Below are 14,442 nucleotides of genomic sequence, written 5' to 3'. Positions count from 1 at the left end.
TTTGGGACTTCTCTATATAGAAGTGATCATTGAAGTCATGGGAATGGATGACTTCTCAGAGAGCATGGAACCTGAAGAGATTGCCAGGGTCAGAATCTTTGGAGATACTTGTGCTCAGAGGTGAGATGAGAAAACTAATGGCAGCTAAGAGTGAAAAGCCAGTAACAGAGACTGAGAAAGGCATAGATACCATAAAGAACAGTGTCACAGACGTGAAAGGAGAAAGGAGTGTCAGGGAGGAAAGGAATGAATTACAATAGTTAAATGCAACGGGATAGTCAAGAAGGATGAGGATGGAGCAAACAGCCGATGTGCTTGGAATCTCAGAATTGGAGGATACTTCAGCAATCCAACCTGAATCTCAGTGATAATTGCCAGCAAATGATCTTCTGCTTCAAAACTTCCCTTGAGGGGAGCTCACTACCTGATCAGGCAGGAGGCAATAATGAAGTCCAGGAGTGCTGAGTTCAAATCTTGTGGCCTTGGACAAGTTGCTTAGTCTACCTGTGTTCCTACAAAATACACACAGCTAACTCCTAGCAATGTAAAGGTTGCCCTGGCACTTTGCTTCCTTCATTTCCCTGATAAACAAATAGCATTCTCTGTGTTTCAACTCCACAGGAGCTGCCTAGCTCTTCTCTCTCTTACTCTCCTCCTCCTCACTAGAAAGCATTAAACACACAAAAACATGTAGTCCTGCTAGGTAGCATACAAAGCAAGTAAAAGGGACAAGTTTCTAGTGTTTGGAAACTCCTACTTCCTAACAGTGTGTGTCGATATTTAATTCTAAAAGCGCTATAAGTTGGTAGGGTTGTGCTGGAGCTAGTTTGAACCAGCTCCTGAGAGCTTAGACTTTTAGTATAAACATATATACCTATGATATCATAATACTAAAAATCAGGGCTTGATTTAGGGTTTTGTTAATTGGCTAAATTTAAGAAAGTGATGGAGAAAATATTAATGATGCACATTGAACTTAAAAGTATGCCCTACTTAGGGTTTTTTTTAAAGTGCCAGTTGTCAATCATTGACCAGCACCCCTTGGACTCTGGAGGACTCTCTACCACTTCAACCCTGGGCAATTCAGTTCCCTATATGACCCTCTATTTCTTTCCTCTTTAATAAAATGAGAGTGTTAGAATTACGGGTTCTTAACCTTTTTCATTTCATAGATCCCTTTGGGGCAGTCTGGTAAAGTCTTCTCAGAATAATATTTTTAAAATCTGTAATAATTGAAGGAAATGCTAAATTTCAGTTGAAAGTTAATGAAAATGAGACATAATTTTTTCCATCCAACTTCACAGACCCCTTGAAATCTATCCATGAATCTCTTGGCAGCTCTAGGACTTCAAGTTAAGAACTTCCAGCCCATAAAATCCATAGGGACCTTTCTAAGCCTGAATTCTGTGTTTCTATAAGCATTTTAACTTAGAAGTGAAATTTGTACTTCAGTTATGAAGGTTAATCTGAAAATATTGCTCCATTCCTTGCTCAGGTAGTCTTAGAAAACTTGTGGTTTTGCAGATAGCTATGTGGAAAATGGAAAATTACAAATTGCCGAATATATATTATCTTATTTGATTCTCAAAACACCCTGGAAAATAGGTGGTATTATTATGTCCATTTTACAGATGAGGAAACTGAGTCTGAGAAGGTTAAGTGACTTGCTCAGGGTCACACAACCAGGGTCTAAGACCAAATTTGAACTCGGGTTGTCTTGACTCCAAGTCCCTCACTCTCACCCACTGTACCACAGCTACTACTCTTAAGTAGCTAATGAAAAAATGCTTTGAGGAGTTGGAAAGCACCTTCTTTACCTCTAGTGCAAGTTAAAACTATCAATTTGAAATAAGAGACTTCCTAAGAAAGGATTGTCCTGTTATACAACAATATGACACTTTTAAAACAACATTTAGTAAACCACCTTTGAATATTTTGTCACTGTGTGGTCTTTTGGAAATGTGCCATGAATCTTATTTTTGAACAGAAGCTTAAAATTTTCAACTAGCACTTATGATACAGGATTTTCAGATCTAGTAATCCAGACTTTACATGCAATTGAAACTGAAGAGAACTACGAAATTACAAGATTGCCAGTTTTCTATTAGAAATACATTTATATTTAAATGTATATACATACATATTTAAATAATAATACATATATGTTTAAAATATATATTAGAAATATATTTTTTCTAATAGAAAATACAACTCAGACAAACAGAGAATACGAAGGTATAGTTGGAATGACAATTCCTCTGCCTACATTTTTCCTGCTACCCACTTGTATTTAGTTGGAAATTAAATTCAATTTTCTAATCTCCTAAGCCTCAGTTCATTCCAAAGCAGTGAAAGATCTACATCTCTTGCTCTCCTGGGCCTAATGTGTATTCCTGCTTTTCTGATTTTGAGATAAAAAGGGAAGAGATTGAGGTATGGAGAGACAACATGCCTAAAACATGACTCATTCCCAGCTTCCCACAGTTAGATATGAAAATGATGGGGGTAGACAAACATTGTAATCTTAATATGTAAGAAACTAGGTTAGCTATTTCTTCGTTAACTAGTTTTATAATTAACAAACCCAGTCGGACTAGATAGCCTCTAAGGTCCTTTCCAACTCTGATTCTAATAATACTTATCATACAGAACAAAATGCTTTCAGTGTATTATTTGAATATTCGTATTTATGTTTAGTATGAATTAATGTTTAATACCATGAGGAGCCTAGAATTCATTAACAGAAAGTTTGAATGTAAGTTAAATACCTTGGTACTATTGTTAACTTTCATTGGTAATTAAATTACTTGGTAATAATGGAATGTAGGGAAGTTCCTATAGAGTAAGGTGGTGTTTGTTTAGGCAGCATCTACGAGTGCCCCAGCTGATAAAAACCCATTGGGATGAGAGTTGGAATATTATGTGAGGAATTTCAAGTTTGTTCAGTCAAGGTTAAACTATATAGACTGTGAGAAGTCAGTAAGGATTGATTAAGCATCTACCGTGCGCCAAGCACTGTGATAAACTCTGGGGATACAAAGAAAGGCAGGAGACAGTCCCTACCCTCTGGGGAAAGGAAAGTTTTATGTATAAATTCTGTTAAGTTTAGCTAAAGCTAGATTGCGAAGGGTTTTAAATATAAATCAGAGGAGTTTTAGTTTAATCCTAGTGGCCATGGGGAGCAGTGGAGGTTGTTGAGCTGGGATGTGTTGTGGTCAGAGCTGTGCTGTAGAAATTTCACTTTGACAACTCTGGTATATGGACTAGACAGGAGGAAGTGTAGGAGGGAGGCAGAAAGAGCAAGTGGGAATCTGTTGGAACAGGTAATAAAGAGCCTAACCTAGGATAGAAAACAAGAATTCCAAATGGGCCCACTAGGGCTCAATATAGTTTCCAAGGGTACTTGACCTACTCATTGACAGTAGCTTTTCCCCTGGGAGAATCATGCTCAGTGAGCTTGATTCTTCCATATTTTGAAAATTGTCTTAAGTTTGCCAACGTGGTATCAATGATGTGGCACCAATGGTATTATTGTTCTTGTCAATAAGCATTTATTAGCACAATGCCTGATACAGAGTAGAAACCAATTAATAAATGATTTCTCTACCTAGCCTTTAGTCTCAGTGAAAAATAATATTTGCTCATCTTTTTCATTTAGTGACTGTTAAATTTGCTCAAAGGGTCACCTAGAGGTGAAAGAGTCCTACTTTCCACTCCATAGTAAAGAGATTTGAGTATGATTTTTAAAAGGAAAGAAAAAAGTAGGGAAAATGGAAAAAAGTAAAAAGAGGAGAGAAAAGCAGTGGTAGAAGATTTCTAGTCTCCTACTACATTGGAAGACATCATTTCCTCGGATTCAGGAAAAGCACCCAAACTGGCAAAGTCAATTTCAGTGGGCAGATGGCAGCAAAAGCTTCAGAGGATAGACTTTTAGAATTAACCTATTAAGCTTGCCATTTCCCAACTCCATGTCTTTGCTATGACTGTCTCTTGTGCCTGGAATGTTCATCCTCATTGTCCATACTAAGCTTGCTTCAAGATTCATCTTGAATCTCACCTTCTTCAAGAAGGCTTATCCAGTTTCCCCCTCTTTTAGTGCTTTCCCTCTGAGATTGCCTTCCATCTATCCTCTCTCTACAGTGTATATACATACATATATTTGTATGTATCTTGTATGTACAATTTTTGCAGATCATCTCACTCATTAGAATATGAACTCCGTGAGACCAAGGGCCAAGTTTTTGTGTTTCTTTGTATCCAAAGCACCTATCACAGGGCTTGGTACATAGTAAGTGCTTTAATAAATGTTTATCAACTGACTGACTTCATGACAGTCAGTCAACAAACATTTATTAATCAGTTACCAATTTGGGGGGGAAGATAGCAGCCAAAGCTTCAGAAGATGACTTATAGCTAAACTGTGAAGCTTGCCATGTTCTGCAGAGCTTTCTCCACCCTGACCTTGTCTCTCCATTTTCCTTGTTCTCCCTCTCCAGATGTTACAGGGACACTTTCGTGCTCAAACAGTGTTATTGGGCTGTTCCAGCAGTAGTATCAAGTCAGAAATCTTCCCCTTGGGTCCAGGACAGCACATTTGTGATGGCAACTTAGGACTTGCTTTGGCTTTTGTGTATGCTATTTCTAAACTGAATAGCCCTGAATTATTATTGCTCCTGGGAGGGGAGGAGCAATAGGGGGAGGAGAGGGATAGTTAACTTTATAGACAGTGACTGTAATGATAGGGATGGAAACATTACTACACAACTGTTTGTGAATTCATTGGTGTGTGGAACTCCCAGAATAAGGAAGTTCCCTCTATTAGTGCAGGCTGGCATCCTCTGTACAGTTTAGAATCTTAAAAAATTTCCTAGAGCACCAAGAGAATGACCACTTGGGTTCACATAACCTGTATATGTCAAGAAACTGAACTTGAACCTAGGACTATAATTATATCTTTTTTTTTAAGAAAGAAAGAAGAAAAACCTAATCAAAGATGTCAGAACCTTGAGCAGTGTCCTGTAAGAAGACGTTGAACAGTAGCATTTTCTTAGGCTATCTATTATTTGCTAATTCATCAAGTTCTACCTTATTATAGGTGGGATATGATGCTATCCTTGCCAGTTTTGTAGGCTTGTTTGTTCAATTGGTTTTGTGGTTTTATTCTTTCAATGTCTACTTTTTTTAAAAAAATCTTTTTTAAGGGACAAAGTTGCTTAGTGCTATAGTGATCTGGGACCTAAGACAAAGACCTTTATGGAATATGTAGGTATAGATAGGTCTCCCTATTTCTGTCTTCATCAGTGGAGAAACACCTGTGCTAGCGAACTAGCTAATCCAGCCAAGTATGCTCTGAAACAGAAAGGGAAGCCATAAATACCATTGCTTGGGACCAATGCAGAAGAAGAGACAATCCCATCTTCTAAAATAGGTACAGAGGAATGGCTAGCTCACAGATCTTTTTTAACAACTGTGTCAAGAATTGTTGAGCCACAAGATGGCGCTCTAACTTGAAAGAAATAACTTGCTACATAGGAAGTATGACCTAATGTTCTAAAATCCAAGGATAATGTTAACTTTTTCCATCTTTTTTTTCTCCCATCTTTGAAATTTTCCCAAGCACTGAAATTTTGGGTGTCCCAATTGTAATGGTAAGAGTTTGACTTCTGAACAAAATGCATCATAACCATTTGGGGCCAGGAAGGTCCCTAAACTGTTTATAATTCTTGACAGACCATGCATCTAAAAGTTCTCACAAGTTCCCTTTTTAAAAATTTCCTCTTCCTCCTTTGGACACAAGACAGTGCAGCACAAACTAGCTGAACTGAAAACACACATCTGTGTGACCAGGGCTTTTGTGGACAGCTGTTTGCAGCTGCATGAGGCAAAACGTCTGGACTCAGCTACTGCTTCCATGGCAAAATACTGGTATGTATGTTCCAGTAATTGAAGGGTGGTGTTTTTGCAGACAGCTGTGGGAGTGGGCCAACTTTACCCATAACTCGGAGTCCCTTAGAGAGAGGAGGCTATATAATTGCAAAAGAGTAAAATTTGCCCAACCATTTTTATTGTTGAAAGGTCCCACTGAGGTAGTTTCAGCCAGGCTGAGAATTCATCTGTCAAGAAGATTGGTACTGAACTCTTAACTCCTCTCAGTTGGAATATTCAAAGGCTGAACGAGGCCCAGTGATTTGTCCTCATCAGAAAATTGTCCATTTTCAAAGTTTCTTGAAACATTTGTTTCAAGGAGAAAGAATTAATTATCCAATCAGACATTTAAGTGTCATTTTAAGATGGGTGCCCAATTTGAATAAGTTAAAAGTTCTGCTATTGAATAAAGGGGATATAATAATTATGAACAAGAGAAAGAGTTCACTCAAAATTCATATAAATTTTTAAGATCCAAGGATATGGGAACAAAGTCAGAGAGAGCAGGTTACTTTCTCTTTAAAAAACAAAAATAAACAGTCCTGGTTCCCTGAAAACATGGCGGAAAAAATAATTGTGTCATCATTCATTAACTTCCAATTCAGTCAGGCTAAAAGGCAAGCAAGCAAAAATAAGCAGGAAAGTGTTTGTGTTCTTATGCAGATAATTGCAGTTTGGAAAATAGCAAGTAGAAATTCAGAAAGGGCACCATTTGGGGAGAAATTTTAAATTGGACTGTCTTCCCCCACTCTCCTCTAATTTCACAAGTAACACAGCAAAAAATAGATGGATTGCAAAAACTTTTCTATCTACTGTCCTCAACATGCTTTGGAAATACCTGGTACGATAAAACTCATGTTAAGAGATAAACCAAGGAAACAGGAAACAGCTAGTTGGAACCTAGAAAATATTTCATGTATTTGCCAAATAAAGACATTTCCAAAATTCCAAATATTATTACCCCCAGAGTTTCTATCAACTGTCTGTAAACAGTTGGATCATTGCACTTTTTCTACAAGGCAGATCTACCTCTTGAACTAAAAATTATTTGAGATAGAAAATTGTTTCTGTGATTCTTATATGTTTACCTTGAGTTTTTGTCTTTTTCTTCAGACTGAGAAGGAAGGGGGCAAATCTGAGTGTCACATGCATTTTTTTTTTTAAGTAGGGTAGATAAAATTTCCATCCTGTTATCTTTTCATGGAATTTTGCTTAAGATTGATGACATGGGTAGACTGTACTTGAAAAACAACACTATATAAATATGATAAATTTTTTATATAAGTATATTTTTGCTATTTTAAAGGCATGTAATTTTAATTGAAGTTTCTTTCTTCAGGCTTTACTTTTACCTATAAATGGTCAGTCTTTTTATGACTGACAGAAATTACACTTATAACTGCTAATGAATCTGGTGATAGAAAGTCAAAGAATAACTTTGTTTCAGAACTGAGATTTAGGCTGTATTGTTGAAGTTTGAGGAAATTTGAGTAAAACAGAATCTAAGTGATTTAAGTCAAGTAAACACCTTCATCCTAAAGTATCATTTGGTGGGGGAGTGGGGGCTGAATTATTTCAACATGTAACAGGCTAAACTTTACATTTACTTCATTTACATGGACACAGTATTAATAAAAACCTGGCAAAAGCAATAATTAACTAAGAAACTTCTAGGCATGAATTTTAAAATTTATTTTTATATGTGCTTTTGGATGAGTAGCTATATTGTACAGAAAACATCTGCTAATTATACTCTGTAATTCCAACTATTAAGAGCTGGTTCTTTTAAAGTCTCCTACCTTTGGGGAGTGTGACATTGAGGAAAGAGAGAAAGTAGATTTTTGTTCATCAAAAAATTAAATTTACAAAGTAAAATTGGTCATTTTTGATAGGCAACCTATATAATATACCTTTTTATGTAGGCTGCCTATCAAAAATGGCATATATGTGTATATATACATATGTATATACATATACATGAGAGTTTAATGACTCCATAAACTTGTATAGTTGCACAGTCATAAATAATGCTTTATCTGATTTGGGGCCATTATGTAGGGGTTAATTTTAAAAGCTCCTTTTTCCTCTTGTATTTTGTGCATTTAGGGCATCTGAGCTACAGAACAGTGTGGCTTACAGTTGTGTGCAGCTCCATGGAGGATGGGGATACATGTGGGAATACCCCATTGCAAAGTGAGTATTTCTTAGGCAGAAAAATTATATTGATTTTATTATATTCTTTTTGAAGATGAGCAAATAAAGATCATGAATTCCACTGACTATAAATAAAGTGCAGAGAAAATTACCCATTAACTAGATGACTGAGACTGACCATGCATGACAAAGCGTAAAGTAGCAATACTGCTTCTTGGCCTTTAGACAAAGTTTTTTAAGATCGTATTTAAAATGAAGGAAAGTGAGGAGAAGGAGAGAGTATCATTATAGAGATTCTTTTCATTCATTTAATCTTTTCAACTTGTAATAAATAAGACCACCAGCCATTATGTTTTTTGAATCTTTAAAAAATTAGCTATTATTTAGCTATTAAAATTGATGTAGACAAAAAGGAGCGCATTTAGACAAAAGGAGAGCTTAATATCTTAACTATTAAAGATAATTTTGCAGGAAAATTTAATGCAATTCCTCTTAGCAGAATTCTTAAAATAAGTGTTTAAAGGTACCTATTCTCTGACTAAGCTTTATGTTTATAACTTGTCTGTGGAAACATGCCAATTTGTAAATAGACAGACAAACACATTCCAGAGGTTTCTTCCTCCCCATAACTAACTCCCTCCCTTCACTGTTGTGCTTGCCACATCGGTCTTCCCACAGCATTCTGCTCACTGAGCTAGGGAATGTGTTTTTTCTCTGACTCACCCAGATTAACAGTTTATACACTGTCTCCACAAAAAGAAAAATTCAGGCTTAACACACAAAAGATTGCTTTATTTCTAATCCAAAAATGAGAAGGCTGTGGGATTTATAAAAACTGTCCTCATTTTACTTAAACTTTATTAGATTATCTGAAGGGAGGGAAAAAACCCACTCTTTTTCTAAATTTGGCTTCAAATTTGGGTCGCTCTAGGCTTTCAAAACCTGCCACTTTGCTTGACTTAGTTATAACCATTCGCTGCACTCCTAGTCCTAATGAGAATAGCGGCTGTCAGTTACATCAAAGCAAGACAAAACAAAACACCCCCATGAATTAGTTAACAATAGAGACAGTATACATATAACCTGCTAATTTTCTCCTCTTTGGTAGACAGTGATTGGCTGGGGTCCCCCAGCCCTGGCATATTTATTTTAGTCTTTAAATAAAATAGAACAGGTAAGGGTTCTACTGGGCCTTCTTTTCCTCCAAAAGGTCATAAATGAAAAACAGGTATTTTTATCCCTATATTTCACTGATATTAGAAATAAATTTGCATGCCATCCTCGACTCCTTATTTTCTCTCACCTCCTATATCCAATCTGTTGCCCAGTCCTGTTGATCTTATCTTTGTAACATTTCCCATACGCCTACCTATTCTCTCATGTGACACTGCCACCATTGTGGTGCACGCCCTCATTACCTCAAGCCTAGACCATTCCAGTTGCGGGCTGCTTGGTCTGCCGACTCCAAGTCTCTTCCCCACTGCAGTGCACCCTCATTCAGTTCTCGGTAATCTTCCTAAAGTACAAGTCTGACCATGTCACATCACACCCCCACCTCCATCCCTACCCCTACCCAGTAAACTCTGGTGGCTCCCTGTCACCTCCAGGAGCAGACATAAAATCCTCTTGCTGAGGTTCAAAGCCTTTGATAACCTGCATCTTCATACCTTTCTGGTCTTCTTATACATCACCCCACTCCACATGCTCTGTGATCTACTGACCATGGATCAGGCACCCAGACACTGATGGTACCCCTCCCTTGCTCCTCTTTGCCTTCTGGCTCCCCTGTGGCCTAGAAGATTCAGATAGCATGTTATCTTCCCAGCAGTAGCAATGGAAAGGGAGTGAAATAAGGGAAGGTTATGTGCTTCTCTTTCACTTAACTATTGTCCCTATTTCCAGAGTCATTGGTATGAAGTAGCTAAACATTAATTTGGCGGGACCAGCATCTAGACTCTTGGAGCACAACAGAATTGTTGATCTTCTCTTTTTTCAGGGGTAATCACTTTTAGGTCAGTTAAAAGCAAAAAGCACAGCGTGGAGGAACATTGGAATATGCTGTCTTAATCCAAGAAACTCATTTCTGCCAAAGAATAATTATTAACCTTCTTGGCAGTCCAGGGGTTATATGAGCATTCAAATGAACTGGGTTTTTTCTCTTAAACTTAGAAGGAAGAATTAAGAAGTATCTATATAACCCTTAGTGTCACAAAGCTAATTAATCAAGTACAGTGTATTAGCATGCGTTCTTAGATCCTTGGACCTGACCTGTGATTTCACATACTCCCCCCATCAGTTCAAATCACCTCCAATGTAGAGTTTTGGAGATGTGCTCAGGGAACTGAGAGGTTAAGTGATTTGCCCAGGATCACACACACCTAGTACGTGTCAGAGGAGAGACTTGAGCTCAGGTCTTTCCACTCTGCCATAATTGTTATTCAATGAAAAAGTCTTTGTTTTATTTCTCATAAGATGAGTCACAGTGTTACAATAAGATACATGGTAAGACTTGATTTTACATGGAAAGTAACTTTAAAAGAGCATTATAGGATTTTGGACTTTTAAGAGATCATAGAGATAATATTATTCCACTCTTGTTTTCCTATTGAGGAAATTAATGGTTAAGTAACGTGCATGAGGCCACATGTAGAGTAAAGGAAGTACTAATATTCAATTTTCAGAATCTTCAGACTCTGAAATCCAGGGCTAGCTCATACTTCTCCCTTCTAATCAAAGAAAATTAGTTTATTTCAATTTCACTTAAACTTTCATCTTGTAGTATCAGTGAAGCAGTATGAGTTTTGGCACTTTATAGCTGGGTATGATTAAACATTCATTCTATTTCTTTTCCTTGGCTGAATTGAACTGGTTCAGTTCATGGCTGAATTGAACCAGTAACCTATAAAGAGTTGACCAAATGATTTAAAGAAGCAGTATGGTATAGTGAAAGAACACTGTCTCTAAAGTCAGCACCTGGGTTCAATTTCTGCTTCTAATACTTACTACCTGTGGGACCTTAGGATCTTAGGCCTTCATAGGTGTGTTTTATCATCAGTAAAATGAGAGAATTGTACTAGATGGCTTCAGTGATCCCTTTCTTCTCTAAATCTTTGGTCCTAAAAGTTAGTGTGAGCTACTTTGAAAGGTCTGTGATATATATGGGGAAATGACCAAATCAGTCCTAAAAACAAACACAAAAAACCTCACTCTTAGTTTCTTCGGGATTGGCAAAATGGAATGTGAACATTGTGAGCACTGGATTTGGTACTTGAAGCAGGGAGACACAGATGCAGAGAAGGAGAGAAGGGAAGGGAAAGAAAGGGGGAGGAAGAGGGAGAGACAGAGAAAGAGGCAAGGGAGAAAGACGTGAGAGGGAATGAAGGGAAAGAGAGGCAGGGAAGAGAGGGGTGTGTGTGTGTGTGTGTGTGTGTGTGTGTGTGTGTGTGTGTGTGTGTGTGTGTGTGTGTGTGTGTGTGTGTGTGTGTGTGTGACAGAGAAAGAGAATGTAAAAGTAACAAACACTTGGAACCACCACTATTCCTAGATCTAAGTCTCAGTAGCTGGTGCACAGTCAGACTTTTTAAAATAGCTTAGGTCCTGCTTAAACACAAACGTGCTAAGTGTCTTCTCTTTGCAGCAGCAACCATGTTAGATGCAGGAATATGGGGTATATGTAAAGAATGGAGTCCGATTCCAGAATTTTTGGGTCATGTTTTCTAGAGGTTATATCTGTCTGTTCTGTGTGATAACCCAATTTTCACTCCTGAAAGAAATATTAGAAAATATCTTAAAACTTATTTCCTAGGGAAAAGAACTAAACTAATGTTAATCCTGTTGTTTTGGGCAATTTATGAACTAATGTAGAAAGGGAACTGGACAGAGTGTGGAAACCTGGGCTCTAACTGAGCACTTCCATTGATTAGTGTGACCCCTAACTAGCTGCCATGAATCAGAAGTGCTAGTTACTGAATTTCTTTGGGATCTGGTGTCCTCACCTTTGAAGTGAGAATAGGAGCAGACCTCCCTACCTCAGAGAGCTGTAAGGTGAAAAGGAGATGAAATGGAGAAGAATAAAAAGTAAACAACACTGGAAAATGCAAGATGATAATAGCATGATTACCAGTGAAGTCATGCTTACAGCTTTGTGGGGAAGACTCAGCCTCTGTTAACCCTGCATATTACTATAGCACACATAGATACTGACCTTTTGTGAATTTAGGAGACTCCCTTTATTTTTGTAGACTTTATAGCTATGGAAACCTATTGGAAAAATGTAGTTTTTTTCCTTTTACAAAAAATTCTTGGATTGCAATTTTACCTACAAACACTGAGACCTGAGGGAAATTAGGACTTTTATTTGTTTTTTTTTTATTTAATTAATTTTTAAAATTTAATTTAATTAAATTTAAATTAAATTAAATTTATTTTTTTATTTTTATTTTTTAATTAATATATTTCTTTTCAGTTTTCTACAATCACTTCCTTATATCTTAGATTTCCCCCCTTCCTTCCCTACCTTCCCCCAAGACTTTTATTTTTAAACACAGAAAAGAAAAGGTTTCATTTCTTCCTGTAGTTATGTTGGTAAATTGTACAAGATTAAATTGGAAAAAATCATAACTATATTGTCTAAGTAAATTTGTAATTTTCTTGAGGAATTACCGTCTATGTATTCTAATTCATATTGCATCATATTATTTAAAGAAACTAAATACGTGTTTTGTAGTTATATATACAAGGGCATCCAAGTGTAATATAACTATTTCAAAAAAGAAAGCTTTTCAATAATATTACCCCTCCCTTCACACTTGGAAATTATCTAATATGAGCTTTAAAATAATTACCCATTATCTGGTGGTACATAATTTCCTATTTTTAGGGTTTCTGTTATTCATTCTTTTTCCTCCTCCCCACTCAGAGCATATGTGGATGCCCGAGTCCAGCCAATCTATGGTGGAACCAATGAAATAATGAAGGAGCTGATTGCTAGAGAGATCATACACGACAAGTAAACGTCTACTCCTATCCTGGAATCCAGTTACAGTTGATGTGGATTTAAATTTCTTTATGATAGAAGGCAACCTGGAAAGGGAAAACATGTTTGATTTCTTTTTCTTTTGTACAAGATGAAACAGAGTTTGGAGATGAAAAATTGTTTTGTTCAGGGACAGTTCTTTATATATCAACTTCTAAGGTTTTTTCAAATAGGAGGCCTAATTTACAATACAGTTTTTATATAAATTGAAAAAGAAAAAGGATAATACATTTTAAGATCTGAGTGACTCAAATTTGAACTTAATCTAAAATTTTAAAATGACTCTAATATGAGTTTGAGTTAACATAGTCCAACTGACTTTTGCTAAAATTATTCACAGTTTCTTCAGTTCCTATGCCTGATGATGCCTTGCCTAAATTAGTACTGACCTTTCTAATTTAATTTGTAAGAACTATCATTTGCTCCCTTACCTTTCTTTAAAAACTTTGGTACATTTCATGGATCTCAAAGGATTGGCTCTTATTTCAGAATAAAATAATTAATGTCAATAAATACAGCTATTTAATTTGCAAATAAACCACACAATTTTAGAATGTTTTGTGTATGTTAGTGAAACATCAAATAAATATTTTACATACTTAAATTATTCTTGTTAACCATGAAAACCAAAGTGGCATGTCTGCCTTGTGCTTTGTTTTGGATTTTGTTTTGCTTTTTTACTTCTCATTAGGAAGGACAGAGGTATTGTTGGAAGTTGGTTGTCTCTTGAATTTATACACATATTCACTGTGGATCCATACCCATTTCTCCATGATCCAGGATATATTTCCTTTCTCTGTGGCTTCTGACTCAGACAAAATATTTTCCTATTAGTAGATTTCCCCTGAGGGAATATTTTTTATCAGCGTCTACTTGGATGAAGACATACATGGCATCCTTATAAAATGTGCAGACAACTCAGTTCTGGCAGGAGTAAATTGCATGACAGAATCAAGACCCAAAACGATTCTGACAGGCTAAAATGGTGTACTGCCTCAAATAATATGAAGTTTTAAAATGTGTCCACCCACAAAAGTCTATTCTGATGCTTCTTCCTGGTATGGAAATGATATTCGATTCTCTTAAGTCTGTGCCAGCAGAGCCCATGCCCCTGACAAGTTCCACCATGCTAGGAAGGTTTCAAGTGTTAGAACCAGCAGTGGATTTGTCTGCTTTTCAAAGACCCATCCAGGTAAGTGCAGAGAAACTGAATTGTAATCAGTCTACTGAATTTCGGGTGATGAATTCTTTAGCTTGTAACCCACTCATTAGCACAGCCTATGTGGCTCTTTCTGTGCTTCAGCAATGATGATATCACAGGATATGAA

The 14,442-nt window shown here is 36.7% G+C and overlaps 1 protein-coding gene across 2 annotated transcripts in view; it reads left to right on the top strand.

Annotated features, from left to right (window-relative positions):
* Positions 1-13,718, top strand: part of ACADL (acyl-CoA dehydrogenase long chain) — a 43,374-nt gene extending 29,656 nt beyond the window's left edge. For both annotated transcript variants that reach the window (XM_072617464.1, XM_072617465.1), the window contains 3 exons: positions 5,798-5,925; positions 8,032-8,118; positions 12,998-13,718. In XM_072617464.1, coding sequence (XP_072473565.1) covers positions 5,798-5,925; positions 8,032-8,118; positions 12,998-13,091 — 309 coding nt within the window. In that variant the 3' untranslated portion in view covers positions 13,092-13,718. The remainder of the gene's footprint in view (positions 1-5,797; positions 5,926-8,031; positions 8,119-12,997) is intronic.
* The last annotated feature ends 724 nt before the right edge of the window (positions 13,719-14,442 follow it).

The sequence above is a fragment of the Notamacropus eugenii genome, chromosome 6, assembly GCF_028372415.1.
Source record: "Notamacropus eugenii isolate mMacEug1 chromosome 6, mMacEug1.pri_v2, whole genome shotgun sequence".
Classification (NCBI taxonomy): domain Eukaryota; kingdom Metazoa; phylum Chordata; class Mammalia; order Diprotodontia; family Macropodidae; genus Notamacropus; species Notamacropus eugenii.
This window is presented reverse-complemented; position numbering and strand designations above follow the sequence as displayed.